The sequence below is a fragment of the Excalfactoria chinensis genome, chromosome 6 (genome assembly GCF_039878825.1).
Source record: "Excalfactoria chinensis isolate bCotChi1 chromosome 6, bCotChi1.hap2, whole genome shotgun sequence".
Classification (NCBI taxonomy): domain Eukaryota; kingdom Metazoa; phylum Chordata; class Aves; order Galliformes; family Phasianidae; genus Excalfactoria; species Excalfactoria chinensis.
Window position 1 is genome coordinate 15771540 of NC_092830.1, and position 21505 is coordinate 15793044.

The 21505-nt window shown below is 37.4% G+C and overlaps 1 protein-coding gene across 15 annotated transcripts in view; it reads right to left on the reverse strand.

Moving 5' to 3' along the window:
- Positions 1-21505, reverse strand: part of ZMIZ1 (zinc finger MIZ-type containing 1) — a 318620-nt gene that overhangs the window by 100880 nt on the left and 196235 nt on the right. For all 15 annotated transcript variants that reach the window (XM_072339697.1, XM_072339691.1, XM_072339690.1 and 12 more), the window contains one exon: positions 19079-19184. In XM_072339697.1, coding sequence (XP_072195798.1) covers positions 19079-19184 — 106 coding nt within the window. The remainder of the gene's footprint in view (positions 1-19078; positions 19185-21505) is intronic.

Here is a 21505-nt window from a genome sequence, read left to right on the forward strand (position 1 = left end):
AGAGTGTTATCACCTGTCACCACTTCAGTACTTCAGCAACATACACAAACACAAAAATTCCCCTCATGCACACTTCAATTTGCCAGCATATGAATTGAATGCAAAACTGCTGAATTTCTACCTGCAAAGCTTTTTCTTCACCACAGTGAGCTTTTTGTTGGTTTCACCCCCACAGAATAACATATTTTCCTTGACTTCTTCAGGAATGCATTTCTTTTAATCTTTACCTAAACCCACCAACATTCACTATTTTACATCTTTTACCAAAAGTAAAAATGTATTTCTACCACTTCCACTATTTTTCAGTGCCCAAATACAGAACCATTATTATTACTTATTCAGTTTACTCGTGCATACATTCATTTCCACAAGGGACTGAATAACAAAAGCAGGTGATTGGCCATGCCAATCCTCATTTGGTCTGACAGTCACACGCTACCAAATTTTAGAAAATGTGGAGTATTTTCATATTACCTCTAACTAAACAGTGAAGTCACCTATCATCTTATCCCACTGCTTTTCATCGTAGAAGACTGCATTTGTGACAGCAAATAACCCTTAAATAGTCCAGCAAGTGGCACCCTCAGTAAGAGACATCTGAAAGGTCTTCACAGAAGATCAACAAGAAGTGGCATGTTTTAAAATGCGTGCTTGAAACCACCACTCTGCCTCCCCTATGGAGTTCAATAAGCAAAGCAGTTTCTCACCGCCTGCACATTAAAAGCCAAGGCAAGGGAAAAAGTTTCTGTTCCACCTACTAACAAAAACTGCTTGTGCATACATTGGCCTTTCAGACATATGCGGCCTTACACTTTGTCACTTCAGAGCAGATGTTTAATTGGGAGGAAGTCATTTTAAAACATCTGTAGCCAACATCTGAGAAGCTGGATGAAGACCACACAGAGCCTTGAGGAAATTAAATGTGTACACAATTATTTAACTTCCTAGACTGCATATTCTGGCCAATTTAAAAAAAAAAAAAAAAAAAAAAAAAAAAAAAAAAAAAAAAAGAATAAAAATCAATAGTGAACCAACAAAATCCTTGTTTTCCCAAACACTTGCCTTCCTCTGCCTCAGGAAATATTAAGTGCATTAGCTGAACATCCACACTTTGACCAACAAGCAGCACTGCATCCCTTGAAGGAAAAAGGTAGGGAATTATAAACAATTTGGTATTGAGCCCTCACTCAGTCCCTTCTGGAAAGAAAGGAAAACGGTAAATATTTAGAAGATGAAACCTTACTCAGTCCTAGCAGTAGTCCTGCAATAACTCAGGGTTTAGTAAATACAGCTGTAGTGTATAAAACACCCGATATCTTCCACCAAGAAGAATCAGAGGAAAGCCTCTCCAGAATCCAAGACTAACAACAGGGCTGCCTCCTTATTTCTAGTTACAATTTTCAGAAACCAGGTTCTTTAAATCCTAGATTAAAAATAAATAAACAAATAAATGAGATATTCAGCTGTTTTTCTTTGGCCTGCATAGCTGCAGTGGGAGAAGAAAAAAGAGGCAGCCAAGCTCACATACCTGAGCACAAACATCATGTATTTAGAAGTAGTGTGGTATCTTTATTTTCTAAATTCTATAAGCTAGAACTTGTCATCTCCTACAGAGAACAAAACCCAAGCAAAAGTAGTAAAATTTCCAAAAAATGGGCAATCCTGTTAAAAGGCCTATGGAAGATTTCCGTTCAGGCACACACAAAAATGACGTTCTAACTCAACTAAAGTACACGTAGACCTTTGTTATTTATTATTATTTTTTAATCTTTCAATGAAAATAAAACAAAATAAAACAAAAAAAGACCAAAGAAAAAGAAGCAAGTATTTTGCACCTTCTCCAGTAAGTTATGGTGGCCCACTCAAAACTGACTAAGGAACTAACGTGGTTGTTTCAAGAAACAAGATAGAAGAAGATTCAATCTTTACCAGCTTTTAAACCATCTGTTCCACACTATTTTAATCACTTCTGCTCAGAGATTATGGGTCTCAGTTCATTTATAGTGGAAAAACAAAGAATGCTGCATTTTTGCAGTGTGTGTGAGGAATCCAGAATCCTCACAACTGCTGGTAAACGGGGCTATTTGAAGAAGCAAAAGGCTTACTGTTTGTGCATCTGAGCATGATAAAACAGCCCTCCCTCTTCACGAGGGATTCCTCCTGTGCCTTGAAGCAAATATGAATTGGAATGTGCCACACTGACCTGAAAAAGGGGTCAGTGGGGAAGTGACAGAACAATTAGTATAATTCTTTCCAGTGGAAGAATCCAAATTTTCCCATTGCTATTTATTGTGGGAAATTGCTTACAATGTGAAGGATATGTGGTTTGTTTTTTTTTTTCAGTTGAAAAGTTACAAACTTCCCATAGCTCTCTGACAGCTCCAAAAGAACAGTAAAGTAAAAGCAGTAGGTGGTTTTGAATTTATGAACCTACCCTCTCTAGAAGATAGATTCTCTCCATCCTTAAGAGAAAAGCAGACAGTACCCTCAGATGACAACAAGCAGAAAAGGTTGGTCCCACTGTTAATTTGTATACATCTTCTGTGTGCAGGTGACGGGCAGATCAACACAACCACTTTTGTTTACCTGCCTGAGCTACATGAACAACTACGCCTCTATGCTACCTACACCTTCCCTGAGGAACTGTACTTCTACTGGTTCTGCTTCCCACTGTGTCTTCTTAACACTTCTAAAGGGATCTGACACAGTTCTTTGTGCTGCTCGAAGCTGAAATGGTGTGTCAGTTCTCTCCCAGTGCACTGAAGGGAAATATGTCTTTTCCAACATCAAAAGATGAAGTGTTCTTGAAAACACTGAAGGACGATCAGGACCTCAAATGCTTTCACCTGTGATCTATGATGTAGGTAGCTGAATAGATTTAGTAAGAGGGAACTTGATCTCCAGCCTCTCTCTCTAACCATGTCAGGTTACTTAAGCTGAATGTTCTACTAAAAAAGTTTCTTCTGCTGTAAAAATTAATTATTTCTATTGCCACAATCAGTAACTCCCATATGTTATGACTTAGTAATGATACCAATGGATGCACTTACCTACATTAGGGTTAGCATGAATTTGGTTAAATGTAACAGGGAGATTTGTTTACATGGCTTTTGAAGAATATAACTGTCTTGGTCAGAAAATAAATAAAATGCATTATTACATTTTTCATTTTCATTAACATTTTTTCAGCCAGTCTGGTGTAAATACAGATTTAGTGTCTTCTACAGTCATCAAAATTATCAGAATGCATTGATCAAAATGCTTGATTTTTATATATAGACAAAGCACATGTAAATTAATAAATAAAATCAGTAGTTTATATTGAGTATAAAAATAAAACATCATCTGAAGAACGTAAGTATTAGTAATTTTTTAATATAATTAAAATACTCACAGTATAAGTGTGTTATTAAGCCATGGCATTTGTCTTGGTGCAGACTAAACCCATGTGCTTTTAGCTAAGAACATAATAATTCTTAAACATGTAAATCAAGGAGATAGAAAAAATCCCTTAGTTTACATAGATTTGTGCAGCCACTTCCCACTGCTGAAGTGGATTAATCATCTCTGATCTCAGCACATGCAGCTTAATCCAGAGACTTCCACAGGAAACATTTTCTCAGCTACAGGAAATGAAAATGTAGTGAGTAACTTTCCTTCCTCTTTATTGTTTTTTAACCTTATATTCCCAATTTTCTGACATATCCAGCTATCTAAAACCTCTGAATATCAGGACCCAAGTGAATATTAAATACCCATAGAGGGTACCAGTCTGAACCAGAAAGAAATTGTAGTGATCTATTTCAAGGACACAAATGTCACAGTCAAAAGTGAGGCAAATATCTTGCTTCACTCTGCCCTGGAGGTAACAGCTTTAAAGGTCAGAAAGCAATGCTTTCTGAAGATACTCCCTTTTAGCTTCTCTAATAAGAATACTGTGATTAGCCTTTTTATGAGAAATTTAGTAAACAACTGCAAGAGCACTTTATACCCTGCACATACGTACACTTCAGATGGCTAAAATGATGTCTAGAAAAAAGACAATTAATAGGATATTCATAAAGAAGTTGCTTGCATGATGGTAAATTGCTGTTGCAGAGAGGAGGATCAAGTGGAAGTCACCCAACAAGGAAAACTTGTGCTTCACTACTGGCAGTAGCTCAGCTCCCCAGTTAGAGAACTGTCTCATTCTCCCTTCAAGCAGTTGATCACCTTATCCAGGTAAAAGTATCCAACTCAAAATGAAGCTCTGATTTGACATACAAGTCTCTCGCAAAACCCATGTTACCTGAGACTACTAATATAGGTATGAATATATACTAACTGGCAGAAAATCAATTATCTGATTTGGACAAATACTGACTACAAGGCTGCCTATTGTTCAACAAATCAAAATGCAAAGGTAAGGGAGCACTTTTTTTTTCCAAAAGCAAGCAGCTTTTAATCACTGTTGATGAAAACTGACACAGAAGTCATCAGGAGGGAAGGTAATTTTTTTTTTTAAATCAGAAAAGATACGAATACATAAATGAACGCATGTCTTTCTCTAGTATCCGAAGGAAGATGATTAATTTTAAGCTGTAGACTTAGCTAATTACCATGAAACAGTGATTGGAAGACAACATACGTATGAACAAAATGTTGAATAGATTTTAAAACACAAGTCAAAATGGATTTAGCTCTCTCACCTGCATTTCCTTTTTGAACTAATTGCTGTTGATAACTTTATTAACTTCCTTTGCAGCCCCTAGGTCCCCATGGCATGAATTTTACCAAGTGGAAGAAATCTGATCTTTTGCCATGTATCTCTCTGATTAATCCCTTGCTAGTACATCAGGACAACTTTATTATGTTATTTAGGTAGGGAGCATAGTTAAAAGCTGACAACCAGCACCAGCTCACTTACAAAACATTGCTGAAATTCCCATATGTGCATTTCTGTACAAGACATATTATGTTGTCCTTTGTATTCCTAATTCTTATTAGGGTCTTAATGATTCAAGGCCAACAAATAATGGGTTACTTATTTATGACACCATAAATAAAAACACACAGAAAAACAAAGGAATAAGAGCTGTATGACAGGCATTTTTCATGCAGTACTTCTCTCTGCATGCTTTCTTCCTTCTTAATTTTTTTATGAAAAGGAGATTGCAATTTGGCTCTGACCAACAATGGAATTCATTTCATAAGGAAAAACCAGTCTGGAAAGCTTAGTGTGTTGGACACAATCCTGTGATACTGCACAGATTGAATGGTCACATTAATGATATTGTTAACTTACTGAAACATGCCTTTGCCATTGCTACTTGAAATGCCACCAGCAAAGCCCCAGAAGAAGAGATAGAGGAAAGGGGGACTCTAAACTCCATCCTATCCACAGAAGTCATGCTTCTGACCACAGTATGCTGGCCTATTACTTGTTCGTTCAAAAATACTGATTCAGCAAAGAATTTAAGCATGTGCCTAAATTTAAGCAGTTTAATTAACTCTGACGTCAGCAAGCCTACTTGTGCGCTTATAATTAGATATGTGCTTGCTGAAGCAGAGCCCATCTGAATAGAATCTCGTTGATTTTAATTTGGCCTTTTGTCTTTGCCCCTCATTTATTCTTTGCAGTGACTGAAGGATTAGCATTAAGGTTCTGATTCAGGAATGCACTTAAACAACTCATCTTTACTTACAACATGCACAAGAGGCTAAGAATGTCTCAAAAGACAAGCATAGGCCTAAATGCCAGAGTAAGGACAACTTCATGATCAAAGAATGATAAGAGAGGAGAATTATTTCACCCATTGTAAACTGGGTGGTCCAATCCTTAATTCAAAAGTCAAGAACTTTCTGGAAAAGACAGAATACCTTTTTTCCCTTTATGGAAATCAAGAGCAAAACATTGAGCTCCACATACTATAGCTGAAAACTTATAGAAAGGAGATAATTCACAGAGAAATTATTTTTCTATAGAATCTTTTTCCAGTCAGTTCTTGCACTGCATAGAGGACTGTTGTAAATGGTGTTTGTTCATTTCAGTGATGGCTTTTTACATTCCAGTATCAGACAATTTAAAGTCATGTTAAAAAACAAAAAACACACAAAACAATAAAGCACTACATTTAAAAATAAAAAATTAAACAATATGAAGAATGGAGGAACATGAACACCACTCAGACAGATAACAAAAATAACAGTTCAAGTCCCCAGAGGTGGAAAGACATGCGCAGGAAAGTAGAGAGCAAGATCAAAGCCCCAAGACCTGCCAGGCTTCTCTGTTAAGCACTTCCATGGGAAAAATCTGATTTCTTTTAATATTCCCTTGCAATTGTACTCAGCACACAGATAACATCTCAAACAAGCCTTTTAACTCAGATATTTCAGTCTATTCTTCTGTGTTTACGGTCTTCCAAAACTTGGAATAGGTGACAGCCATTAACTGTAGGCTGCTACAATAAAAGGTGGATTTGGAAGGCTATAGCAGTGGAGGGGGAAGAGGAAAACAAAGAAAAATGCAAATTCACTTCTGACCACTTGTACTTTTACGCAGTAGAGCCCTATGAGAAACAGTACAGAGAAAGTTCCTCAAAATAAATAAGAAACCCAGAAGAGTACTTCTTTATGAAGACTCTCTGCTGTCTATCACAATCCTAATCTACAAAGCTCACTGCAGGGTTTCCATATCCTCTGCACTAAGATACTGCAATGCACAGTGGGATGCCTGCGCTGCATGGTAGTGCACCGCTAATGGAGCAACTGTCAGGTGCCTCAGCTGTGCCAAGCAAGCAGTGCTGCAATGGGTCTGCGGTGCAGTTTGCATTAACTGTACTGGTAAAAATACTTTGAAACATAATCAGAAATCCCATGGATTTTGTGATTTTTCAGAAACCTCACTTGTAATTGTGTATGTGCAGAGAGATGGCTAGTCCTTCATTTACTTGAGAACTGTTGGCACATACCTAACTTGCTTTAAAAAGAACATTAAAACATAAGTTTTAATAGGTTCAGAGTCAAATTACACTGAAGAGACAGTTGATTACTATCAAGGAAACAAGTTTTCATGTATTTCAAGAGCGTGTTTTGAGACAAAAGGACAGAATGTGAACATATGGGTTGGATTATTAAAGTAATTTGCTGTAAGTGACAGAACTAATAAAATTCTTTTAAAGCCATTCTGTTTTTAAAGATACTTTGACATACTGGGGTTAAAGAGATGTAAGAAAAAGTAATTTAGCTAGTTATTTTAGTTATGGAAGTATTATTACCTGCACCGTGCATAAAACATCATCTCATTCCCACTACCTTGGATTTTGTGTTACCAAATGATTAGGTTTCCCTGAGCACATCTGGGTTTTCATTGTAAATTTTCTAATGTTATCCTCTCTTTTAATTTCAGACTCTTCTGCACTAATTTGCTCACCTAGAACTCACCAACTTTGCAGGCAGAGCAGGCATATGCTGTCCTTTTCCTCTGCCCTATGCTCCAACCTTTCCCTTCTTCACACTGTATACTTTTGCTGCATTGAAAAAAGGAGCAGACCTATTTCAACTTGTCACTGCTACGCTTTAAAAACTGTAAACTTATAAGCAGCTGTCAGAATAATGGTCACTCTTTGATGTGCCAGACTGATGATGTTCAGTCTGTACATATTGAAAATACTAAGTCTACAATTTCTCACCTGCCTGTGCAGCCAACAGTCAAGGCTTTCTGTCCAGAGAAAGGGAGACTTAGAGGTTTCAGAAAAGGAATCAGTAAGAAATAATGCTTCTAGACATGGAAACTTAAAAAGTAATTTTAGCTACTTCAACTCTGCTATAAAGGACATGTACTTTTGCATTCACAAGTTTTCTCAAGCATAGCTTTGTATTTTCAATCTCTCTTCAACCTTTACAGCTTTACTGACCTCATGATAAGTAAAGTGTTTTGGACAAAGAGATGAAAGGCAGATAAAAAACAGTACCTATGCAAATAAATATGACAATGGAACAATGATCCCTTAGAGATTTTTTTTCTCCCCTGTAGACAAAAAGGCACCTGTAGAAAGAATAACTAGCTTGCTTCCATGGGACTACATACACAATAAATATCATTCCAAGCTTCCAGTACATTTTCAAATCAGAGTCCAAATTATATTTTCTTTGGAATAGAAATGTAAAATAAATACACAACTTACAGATTCTCAGTTTAGTTTTATTTTCTTACAAAAAGTTTTCTCTTCAGATCAATCTGTATCACACAGACGGTCAGTCATGTATTAGTAATACCTTTTCAGAGACTATGCTGAGAGGTCATTATCATCTTCATCTATATGTTTTAAGATAATCTGATTGACAAGTTTAAGATTAATTAAATATAGGGTCAATATACTACCTATCCTACCTCAATCTGAAAATACAACTCTCTCCAGAGTTTCAGATAGTTACTCTTCCACAGTCTCTGAGGCAAAGCACTCTTGGTTGTTCATGCACCAAGATGTGAATTCTATCAGATCACGTAGAAATGCGGAACACAGAACCTATCTTCCAGCTGCAGAAGTTAGGCAGTCTGCAGTGCTGGCTGAAGCAAAGAGGATTGTGCCAAGTCTTAGGAATTCCCCTCTGTTTTTTCTAACATCAACCTCAATGTCTCCTACTCTGCACATGACAGACAAAGCTGAAATGCCGGTACATGAGTAGCTGTTCTCAAGAGATGCTAAAAGCCACTCCATTCCCCTTCAGAGAGTCTGGGTCTTGTTTAAAGGACTGTACAGGAAAATTGGCTGCTGAACTGTGTCTTGCTGATTTCTTTGCCCTGACACATGCTTTGAGTTCTTAGATTAGAAATACATCCACTCAGTTTGAACTAAGTTCCAATTTTGGCATGTGTCAGAGTTATTGTTTAATCAATAACCAAAGGATCCCATTGAGGCTCCAGTAGCAGTTTGATGATTCACCAGCTGTGTGTCATAGTCTTAAGGACTTTGCTCTCAGCCATTATTCTTATTTCACACCATGACTTTCTCTTCCTCTAGAGAAATGGAGTAATTCTATGTGGGAGCTGATCTCGCTCACACTGTAGTTTGGGTGTAAAGGAGGGCAGTGCGGGGCAGAAGCGCTTACAGCTTGCAGCTATCATGCTGCACTGTCACTGCTTTGGCTCTGCAGCCTGCCCTCTTTCTCTCACACTGCAGCCTGAAAGCAATGTTTGTCTGGAAACGAATACTGCATTTGCAACCCTCAAAAAATCTGCCTTTACCTACCCATTTTTCCTCTGGTTGCCTCTGGCTTTGGAAGAACGTTTGTTTCTTCAAATCTGAATGTGCCTGAACTGTAAAAGTCAATCCAGCCTTTCTGCAACACATGTGCAATAATACTCCTCTTAAAAAACCTGATAAATTAATCAAAGTTTGCAATCAGTTTACTGTCTGCTAAGATGTAACACATGTCATCACAAACCAGAGACAGGAAGTTCATATAATTCTGATTCTAACAAAACATCTACCCCAAATCTTTATCTCTCAAGACAGCACAGCAGTAACAACTCCAATGCTTTGATGATTGCAGGTCGAGTCACAGTTACTGCAGTTACTGCTAATTATTTCAAACAAACTCATCTGTCTGTTGTGCTAGTAGACTTCTTAAGCAAAATCCCTTTCTGCTTTCTGCAATATCTGGCTTCTCAAGGACCACTACGACCACTCCAACATTCCCAGTGGGGGGCAGCAACTGTAATAAATTTCTAGCAATTTACATCTCCCAATCTCATTTCAGACCAGCAGTGAGTCATTTTTCACACTGAGAACCTAGAGGTCTCTCTGGTTCTTTGTCTTAATTGAAATTGCTTCTGTAGTAAATACACTAAATAATTTCATTTGTGTTTTCTTTTTTCTATGATGGAAAGACAATATCTACCAGAGTGAGCAAGATTAATGTCATTTGGGCCTGACCAGACAATCACAGGGGAGACTATCACACAAGAGACAAATACCCTGCTTTGTACGCAGATGTTCTCCTTTCAATTTATCTCCTTGGGAGCAGCCCCTGGTCATCTTTATATTATTGAGTTCAAAGCCAAGTCAGTAAAATCTGCCTTTAAAAACATTTAAATTTATGCTTCTTGTGAAAGCTTGCTTTAGAAGATGCACATTTTAAACCAGACTGTGAACACGGGAAGCTGAGGATTAACATGAACAAGAGCAGGTTCAAATTTACTCAGACCTACATGCGGGTTTGGGAAACGACAAAAGAGGCAGGCAGGGGATTTTCAAAAATCTGCAGCTTGTTCTGCCTACTCAAATTAGTAACCCCACTACACTTTAAATGTAGATATTTCTCCAAGAATAAGGATTGCATTGAAAGGGGTTGAATTTAATCATTAGTTCAATCACATTTTGCATAGGAGCTAAGTTCCTACCTGAAATACTAGTACCTTAAGATTTGCTGACAGATAAAAAGCCTGAGAGTGAACCTCTAAAAATCAAGCATATAGAGAAGGAAAAAACTTTTTTTTTTTTTTGTAACTGCACAGAAGAAATGCATATTCACAACAAAGCATAGGTATAGTAGAAACGCTATGCAGACAAGTAACAGTCAAAAAGATTCACTGATGACTGCACAATGTCCAGGCATCTTAATAATCACTTAATGGTCTTTTTGCTTTCCCTACATTAGGAAGTGCTATGAACCTCCACCTGTGTCAGCGGAGACATCTTACAGGTCCAGAAGCACATTCATTATCACAGCCTTGTTTCCTGTACTTTCCCGGTTTAAGTCACAGAAACAAGATTCAAAACAACTAAGTTTCTAGCTTCATTTTCATTTTATTATTGTTAAGCTGTGAACTTCATGACAATTTTTGAGTGAAATCTTCTCTCTTCCATTTGTTCCTCAAGCCAGGAGTTATTGATAACTGCCACAAAACAAGATATAGCACATACTGATGTGTCAAGAATTAATAAGGAAAGCATGGATTTATTAGGATATTGAAAAAAAAGTTCACAATGAGAAACAAATACCCTTGCAGTTGTAGTCAGATATTCAAAAAAAATAAGAAGAGTAATTACCTCAGCATCTGGAAAATCTGCAGAGGAAACTCAGCTTGATAGTGTTCTTTACGTGAGTTATTAGAAACTCTACTAAGTTGAGACAAAAAAGAATCCATAAAATGGAAATGATCCAGGAGTGTTATCAAACATGAACATTCTAAACTCTGTTGCATTGCTCAGAAAAATAACTCTCATTGTATGGAACAATACTGTGCTTGTTTTGGGAATATATTACTTAATAGCACTTCTCAAATCCTTTTCCTGTTATTCTGTGGTCTTTCTCCTCTTTTCCCTCTCAGAATAGGCACAAAGACTAATACAAATTAGAACAAGCTAAAATGGTGAATCCTGATGATTTGTTGATTATTCTTAAACTGATATTTAAATGAATATATTTTATCACAGAGCACTTATTTAAGTACCTTGCTGTCAGCATGCTTTAACAGGTGTATTTGAATGTCTGCATTAAAATGGATGAAATACTAAAACACTTACTCAGTGAGACTTCTCAGTATGGAAATTTCCCTGTATAAGGAGAAACATCTTGTCTATTAACCAGAATGTTTCAAAGTAATGGTGTCCTCTCTGGAGTATTAGGAGCAAGAACTTTTCATAAGAGGTTGCCTGCAGTTAGGGATTGAATTAGCTGTTCTGGAACTTGATCATCTGATCTGTTCACAAAGTTCATGCTTTTGGACATCCAGCCCATCAGCAGCAAAAAGCTACCTGTACCCACGGAAGTTACTATGGGTTACTACTGGCTATGTTACTGTTCTCATAGCTGGACTGCTTTTGAACTTTGAATGCCTTCAAGACATGCAGTCTGACAAAAGCCTTGGCAGGGAGGTACATCTGGATGCACCACAGATGAAAAAGGAACACGTTCAGGATGGCATGCTGTAAGCTGAGAAAAGGTAACTTTACAAAGGGCAAATGCCATTTTGAAGAGTTTGCTTTCTTCTTTCCTATGAATATATATGTTTTTTCACAGCTGCCTTCCTTCTTTCTTTGTGACTTTCCTTGTGTTCAGAGGAACAGATAGATTACTCCAAACAGCAAAAAATGAAAGATCAAAATTCACACTGAGACTAAGATCTAGCCTGTTTCTATCACCAAATTTTCAGTTTCTGAGCACATATGGGGTCCCTTTAGAAGAAAACAGAAAAAAGGCAATAGAAAACAACATAAATTTTCTTTGGAGAACGCCAGTTCCAGTTCAAATAAGGTGTGTTGTGCTCACTCATAAAAGACAGAGCTCAGGAACCACACAACAAGCTAATTCACAATACACTTTGAATCTGCAGCGCAGTGAGTGTTCAGGGAGACTTATAAGCCTCATGAAAATCTAAGGCACGGAATAAGTAAACAATAGAGCTATCTTGTTGCTATAGCTGAGCCTCTGCAATTTTCCTAAGTGCTACAGTAAAGGCATTAGCACAAAAAAACATTCCAACCTAGTGACAGAGTTTTACTGCTGCATTTCTCAAAAAAGTCAAAATTGGTACCATGGTAACAAGGACCTGTCAAATGTCAAAAAGAACAGGCCAGATAAAGCACCTGATATTTTGCTAGACAGAAAAAAAAGCAGCAGCTCTGTCATACAACCTCCTTTATAAACAAGCACGCACAATGGCGAATACCAGCAATGAACTGAATTGTCATTCCAGCAAAATAATACCTATCTATATAGGTATGTCACAAGGCCCTAAATCTCACATTAAAGAAGAACTGCCAACCAATTGATAATGGAAAAACTGCTCAGTGTTTCTTCTTCTGTAGAATGGAGACCAAACACATCAGCAGCAGACATCTCAGAAGAAAGAAACGAAAGCATTTGAGTTTAAGGTCTAGTGGGGACAGCATTTCTCTTTCTGTGTGCTCAACAGATGCTTCACTTTGAGATGCTTGCTAACTGGCTCATGAGAAGTCTACTGCTTGCTAAGTCAACCAGACAGAAGCTCAAGATACAAGATACAATTTTCCAAACTACATTTCTGGCAGAGACCTGTGTTGTTCTGATTAAACTCAAGGATGAAACAAACCTGCTGAGCATGCTGGGCCTTCCTCCGCATCTCCTTTTCTGCAGTCAGTGCAAATGAGGCTGTAACAATAACAGGCAATGCCACTTGCTGCTAAGGAATTCTAACCAGACTTCATTTTGGTCAAGGAGAGATGCTGACTTGTACAAGTCAGATATATATGTATACTATAAATCTTTAGGAAAGGCAGTCTTAGTCACAATACAAATATCGTTTATCAATACATGTTCCAGAACAGTATTATTTACCTATGTGATAACAAAGTGTAATTACCCCAGGTGGAACCATGGCTCCACTACACACCTATAGGGAAATCGGTATTTTCTGCCCTGCATATTATTGACTTCATTTAAACCAGACAAATAAAAGTTGATGGAAGATGCATTATTATCCTTGCTTCAAACCTATGAAAATACAAATCAAAGAGTAAAGCAGTCAAGGGCACACAGTAAGAATTTGTGCTAAGAGCTGGGAAATGAACCTACAGATCACCTGAAATGTAGTCAGTTTCTGCATCAAAAGCAGTTTCAAGAGGTAATAGCTAAAAGAAAGCGCTGCCTCTATTGTATTGAGGTGTGTCAAGTGGACAGTTTCAGTACACTAATGCTAAGGCCCACTGGATCAGACAGCTCCACCAAAATGCAACCAGAATTAAGGAATTCACAATTAAGAAAGGTTCTTAACCCAGCTTCCAACCACATTAAGAACCACATTATAAAGTTCTTTTCATAGATTTATTGGATTTTATCTTTTAAAAAGCAGTTTGATCTTCCATTTCAGTGTCTGTATTCTGCAAGCCTTTTCCAAATCCAACTGCCATAATTGCTTCTAATCTCTTTATTTTATTCAATCTATAGGCTAATCTGTGGCAGGACTGTCCTGTACCTTCACAACTCTTCTTGTTATAAGTATTTACTTTGTTAGTATTTACATACAACTCATAACCCTGCTTTAATTTCATGACCAACCCAAGCATAGTTCTTCTACACTGTTTTCATACAGCTACCTATATATTCTTGTCAGTCACTTTCCTAAACACAACTACAGCATTCACATTTCTTCTCCAATTATGAGACTATTCTGACTTGATTTGCTGAAAATCTTTGGTGTGAGGTATATGACTGACATTTCATATGCTACTTCTTTCCAAATGCAGGCAAGTCAATCATTTGGTTCCTGCAAGCTGAAGGGATGCCATCAGCCCTGGGTATAGTAATTTCCATTCCATACTTCTAATTCCTTTAGCTGCCTTCCTTCCACAGAAAATATGAGCATTATTATTGGAAATTTAGGCAAAACGTTCATCTATCCAGCTTTATGGTCACTCATGCCCTATACATAATACTTTCTTCCTACCTTTGCCACATTTGTATTACTCATTTTTTCTCCCTTTTTCTCTCATGTCTGTAAGCTTGATTTAACAGTATGCCAAAATATACTTTGCCTAGTCCATACTATTATTTTGAGACGAGACATTAAAACAGTCTCTAATAGTACATAATTTATGTCTCACTATCTTGTCCACTGATGTTTTAATACCTTCACCTGCTAATATTCTTACAACAAATATCTTTGTAAACTCAGGGTCCATTTTACTCATTGCTTTGTTATCATATGGATTAAGAGCAGCCCTATCATTTCACAGTTACATTGCAGTAACAAAAGCTAAAAAAAAAAACAAACAACAAAACAAAACAACCCACAAAGCTTAATATAAAATCTTCAAATACCATAAATTTTTTGTAAAGTTTGTGTATGTATATAAATCATAATGTTTATGTTTCACATACAATTAAGAATATTAACGAACACTGCTCTTCAAATATAAAATCAAAAGCACATCAAGCAGAGCTTAAGGGACTGAAACCAAACCATTATCAAAAAGGGGTTGCTATCTCTGTATCAAGCATGTAACACTTAGCTGCCCATCCAAGCTATCAGAGCATTTGTTTGCTGCAGCTTCTCAGTGATTGCAAAAGTACCTTTTCTGGACAGCTCTGTCCTCAGGCTTCTTTCTCTCTGTCTCCCTTTTTCAGAGATACTGAACAATGTCCTTTTCTGACAAAGCTCCCTGTATGATCTCATCTTGTCATCCCCTTCCCTGGCCTCTGCTTGGCCTCCTGACAAAAGCAAAAGTAGCTACAAGAGCAATGAAGTTCAGTAGCTCAATCAAGTATTAAAAAAAATAAAAAATAAGTAAATCACAGAAAATTATTCCCTCTCAGATTTTTTTTTTTTTTTTTGAACAAACATTGATTGTTTTATTCTGTTTTACTTAAATAATGGGCTTAACATAAAGCTACCAAATAAAATAAGAGCAGCAGGTAACACACTCAGAAAAAGTTCAGATGTCCAAGCAGGCACCATTCTGAAAGCAGAACTCAGACATATGGTAGAAAGAAAGGAATACGCAAACACCCCTGCACTCGCATACTAAGAGCGACCGAGGTTGCTGCAGTGTGAAAATAAATGAGCATGCAGCTAACCTGCTGTGCCATTCCCTATAGGTGTCACAACAAGGCAAAGGAATTTGCCTTGGAAGGTTTGGAGAGCAGCTGTCACCAAAAGAGAGACATATTTTTAAAGACTCTGTCATTTGTCTTCAGGGTGGGAAATGCTGTATCTGACCTCCTGCTGATGCAGCAGCATGGACTAGAAGAATAAAAGGAGGCACCACTTTATTTCTGATACAAACACCAGAAAGCAAAGACAAGAGGAACAGTCAGTAGACCATTATTACTATTTAAAAGTGCATGACAACTTTTCAATATTTTTCATGCCACACAGGTGTCCCCTCAAGGCAAACTCCAAAACAATTTATATTAGCTAATTGTTGACTATCTCAAAGACCAAGTAAAACAAGACAGACAAAGCACAACATCAAATGCTGTCTTGGCAATACTGAATTTGGGAACTGCTAAGGAGCTGACAGCTCTTGTTCTGTTTCTGTGCATTCCAATAGCTGAGGCTGTGCCACCTGAGAAAGCTTCTGCCCCACCTGGCTCCAGCTGCCCATCTTCCCACTCCTTCCCCACCATTCACAGCTTGTGGAATCATTCCCTAGACTCTTACTTATGTGAAACAGGTTAGTAGGCACCTATCACTAAAATGTTTTAAACCAAGTGGCATGGAACAGTGCAGGGCTGACTGCATTAAACAGATGTGGGCATTTCTGAGCCAGCTGTCATGCTCTCTAACTTCAGGCTCCAGATTTCTTCCAACTGTAATTACAGATACTATCAGACACCACCACAGGCACCCTAACTGTCAGCTGGGCTCTGCAAAGAGCCAGCCAAACAAAAAGCAAGCCATACCAGCAAAAGCTTTTCTGTCAGTTCCAGCATGGAGAGATCCTCCAGTTTCACTAAGCAGAGCTGCAGAGCCTGAGAGCTGCCACTGTAAGGCCACTTGAGGTGTCCTGGCCTGCAGGACATCAGTCAACAAGCATCATCCTAGGCTGTATGGAGGCACAAATAGCAAGTTGCTCTCCAAAGTGTTTAATTCGTTTAAGTTGAAAAGTTTTTCTTTTCACATTTCAGAGTGTCAGAAATTAGACATTATGGATTAAAAATATCTTTAGAGTGATCTCTTGGGAACATTAAATTCCTACTTGGAGGAATGAATTCGAGCCACTGTAAATTCCCCTTCAGCCCAGTGGAAGAGAAAAACAAATTCTTTTTTATTAAAGATAATGCCATCTACATTGGGAAACTTCCGTCAGAAAGAGACTGGAAGAGCTGTTGAAGGTGACTTTCAACAGATGTAAAAGGAAAAAGGATGAATTACTCAAAACAGCAAGAAAGAATCCTTATCAACTTAAGCAAATCATAAAATGCCACTTTCAAAGATGTTCACTGTTAAAAAAACAACAACACAACAAGAAAGAAACAATCTCAGCATTTTTACAAGGACTGAATGATGGAAGAGAGCCACTGCTACTTCAGAAATCAGAAAATGTGTTCAGATGTTGAAATTAACCCTTTCAGAAGAAAAACTGGGATAGTTTGAAACAATTCCATATCTGTAATCCTCACCTGTTGGTCTTTCAAGATGCCTATTCAAAGATGTCTCTCTTGCAGGTCACATGTGAAGATAACACCATTAAGAGTTGGGACTGTATTTGATATTTCACAAAATATACTATGGCATGCTCCAGGTTATGAATATTTAATACAGACAAAAAGAGCAATAAAAAAAAATATGATGTAGGCAGGCATGTTGAAATCCCAGCAACCACAGGTGAAACAACTAAATACATGGTAAAACTAAAGTAGTTAAGAAACCAACTATTTAAGATCACTGGTAATACATTGGTTATGTACATAAGGAAGAAAACAAACAAACAAAGAAAAAAAAAAACCCAAAAAACCAAAAAACAGAAAATCGGGTTTTTTAGACTATACAGGGAGAAGAGCTCATGAGTTCATTATCAGCTTTCTCTGCGTTGCGTCAATTAACAATGGAAAGACTGAAATCTGTATGGATTGCTAGGGTAGTGAGCGTGGGGAAGCAGAAGCGGATACTCCAAAAACTACAACAACAAAACCTATTTGTGGAAATGAAACACAGAAGCTGGGTTTTTCTAGGACTGAAAGTGGCTTTCAAGACTATCCTCTGATGCCTGTTAGAAAGGGAAAGGACTATAACATGAAAAAATCCCCAGGACTGACAACCTCACCTTCACTAATACATCAATAGAGTCCACACTAACACCCCTCAGGAAGAACTGTTGAGAGTATGAATACTTTTACCAGGAATCAAAAGTCTCAGTTAATACACTCCTAGCATGAAATCCTCACAGAAGCCTTAAAAAAAAAAACAAAACAACAACAACAACAAACCACAGAAGTGACAGCTAACAGCTGGAGAAGCTTGCTCTGTACTCAGAAAAAGGGAGATTGTGCCTGGTTAACTGAATGTTTTATCTTCCACACAGTTCTTCTGGAAGAAAGTTTGACAGCTCATTGGACATGCAGTAAAATTAATAATCCATTCCCATACAAAGGATTAATCAGATAGTCCAATTAACATGCTACAATATGAAAGCCACTTTTTTTGTGAGGAACTCCTTAGAGCTCTAAGGACTAAAGGACAGTTATGACAAAAAGAAGTTTGGGGTTGATAAAAAAACTGGAAAGAATCATGCAAATAAATGCTACACTATCCTATAAATTCACTACACAGTACTGTTTTGGAAGAAGATAATCCTTTCTAACACCATGTCTGTGTATCAGTTGCTAACCAGAAAAGTTATCTGTACTCTGGAACAAAGCATTTATCTGCCTGTTTTCCAAACCAGTACACATTACATTGGGATTCATCAGCTATAAAAATGAAAATCAGAATTAAATGCTCCAGGTAAATACAACACAATGTGAGAAGCAGAAAGATCTCAAAGAGCATTTTACACTTTCTATGCAGAAGAGCGATAGTGATAAATCATAATAAAATACTGCTACTTCACCAGAACCCCATAATAGATAATTTACATAAAATACCAGAAAAAGTAACTACTTGATATTATCATTATGTCACTTCCACCTATTCTTGGCTCAAAATTCAAAAACAAATGAGTAGACCTACAAGAAACTGTGCTACTTCTTTGCACAGACGTTCAGTTCAGAAATGAAAGCCTGGCAACAGCTGTATCAGAAACCGCAGTTTGAACATGAAGGATGTAGAGAGGTTGACATATGACATAAAAATCAATGGTTTATCAAGATGGACGGGTCCAAGAGTGCTCATTCCCTCCTGGAGATTACTGAACATCAGTGTTTCTGAAAGTAACACTTCATCTATAAAGTCAAAGAGGACAACAAACAGCACTACTTGGGAAACACGCATGCTCTTTAAGTCACTTGTCTTCAGAAGAGCATGCTACTAAAATGCTAAGATCTGCAGCACAATTGCCACGGTATAGTCAGTTGTCTTTTGTTTTTAAAGAACCGATTCAGTAGTAAGCAGCAGTTATTCGGAGTATGATCATTCAAGGATCACTGACATACCAAGGAAGACATTTCCTACCTGCCGATTTTGGAGTGAATTTGTCCCTGTTGGCTGCACATACTGCCAGTAGCCTGTATCCGAGATCCAAGTCAAATCCTTGCTGAGCTGCCACTCGACTAACCACCTGCAGAAGGAAATAAAGCAAGCTTTGTTAAGGGTTACTCGAGCTTCTTTCAAAGTTGCATTAACCTGCTTATCAGCACTAATGTTAGACAACTGAATCTGCTGTTGCAATAACCATAGTACAAACATGATATGATATGAGTCTGTAGTTAACAGTGCAAGCACAGCAAAGTGAAATTCTTCTGGTGATCTCGTTTAAACACATGCCAGAAGAAAAACCTCATAAATCAATAGAAGCTTGGAGGAACAAAGATTTTCCAGAAAAAAATAAATTAAAAAAAAGACCATATACAAAGAATATACAGAATACATTTCGCTGTACTTGAGAATTGAGTATAAGCAATCTCTGCATCTTTGTCCCTGGGTCACAGTTCCTGGCCCTGTTCTTAAGAGCACCGCACATGTCTTTTAGGTTAAAATGCCCTCCTCCTCTACTGTGATCAGTGTCATAGTTGCTGCATTTCAACAATACCATATTGCAAAACACATTTACTATTGCTTTTAAAATAAATAGGCCCGTGCCTATTTGCCAGACACATTAAATATAGAAAGAAGGGCCCAGTGTTTCTTTTTTTTTTTTTCTTCCCTTTTCTTTTTTCTTCTTTTTAATTTCTCCTACTAAAAAGGAGCTTATCTAGAAGGAATCTAAATTTCATGTAGGACTAGCCAAACTAGGCAAATGACAGACCAGGATTAAGGATGGAAAGTAGTCAACAGTTTCTCCAGGCCAGCAACTCTGCTATCAGCCAAGAATGTATCCTCATAAAAATCTGCATAGTATAAACACAATACTGTGGTCGTTCTGGCAAAATACACCGCATTTATACACAGCAGAGCTTTTAATTGCCTTTGGGTTGCACAGGATGACTTCAGACTCAGAGGCACAGAGAAAACAGATTATTCTTAACATATTCTTTCAGAACATTGAATTGAAACAGTGGTCAAAGAACTCCACAAGAAACAAAACACCATGTCCTTGCATGAAGTAAAAGAAAGTTCCAATCCTAAATAGCTTACAAAACAACAAAATATCCTTTTTCCACCCCGTTTCTATTTGAAAAATTCTTTCTGAACCAGTGACAGACAGAACAATAACCCATGTTCAGCACTGACTCCCCAAAGATGCAATGACACAGAACAGACTAAGTAATCAAGATATACGACAACCTACAGATAATATATTATTTCACCATTCTGGCCTGTATTCTGAACGCTATAACATGAAGGTTATTATTTGGAATTTTTTCCAGTATCCACTTTCCCCAGTTAACAGTAAAGAATCAGATTTCTTTCTCAAGAAAGAATTATCATAGAAATTATTCTTGGTTAGATTTTTGTTGTTGTTTTTCCTACTAATTTAGAAATTACAAATTCATCTGAATTTACTAAGCAGGAGCAATTCTTCCCTAATTTTTTTTACCTTCCCAGTCTCAAATCTGACAAGTAGGATGGTTCAGGGGAATTAAATGAGAATTTGGAATTATCAGTACTACACAGAACTACTATCAGTAATACACAATCATATCTGTATTTTAGCCCTTGTTTGTCTTTACATTGATTAAACTGTCTATAGAAAAGAGAAAATAATTAGGGAAGAAAGCCGCAAATATTTTTCAGAAAACATCTAACTTGTTAGATCAAACTTCAATCCTTTATATACAACAATTCTTAACATTCTCATTATGAGGCTGGGTTTGAACTTCATCAAAATAAAAATTAAAACAAACAAAATGAAAGGATGTAAGGTGGAACGATACAAAGATGACAACGGATATTTGAAAGGTTATTTATAAGGAAAAACTCACCAATATGGATGCCTTTGATGGGAAATGATGAGGCAATCTCCACCAGGGAGCAATCTCCAGCAGAGATGCTGCCTTAGTGGTGGTCAGCCCTTAAATGAGGTCTAGAGGAGGTGGAGTCAAGCTCTACTCCTGGGAGCACAGCTAAATTATTCTCACCTGTGCTCCCACAGCTGACCCAACACTTTCCTCAGCTGATTAATCAGAGGTTTGGGGGCTGTGATTACCAATTTCCCATACAAAGGAAAAGAACAATAAGATAACAACCAGATATTTCATATTTCATTAAAGATCAACAAGGGGAGAAAAGAATGATGGATTGCTACAAGATCCAGGGGACACTTTCACGCCTAAGTATTCCCTTTCTGAATCCCAGTGTTACCACAGCTCACTAAGAGGTACATGCTAGAGAAGGGATCAGTAGGAAACAGACAGAAAATTTCTTAAAAAAAATAAAAATCTTGTTAAAAGTTCCTGAGGACAATGTGCTGTTAATGTGTAAACATTATTTAATTTCCTT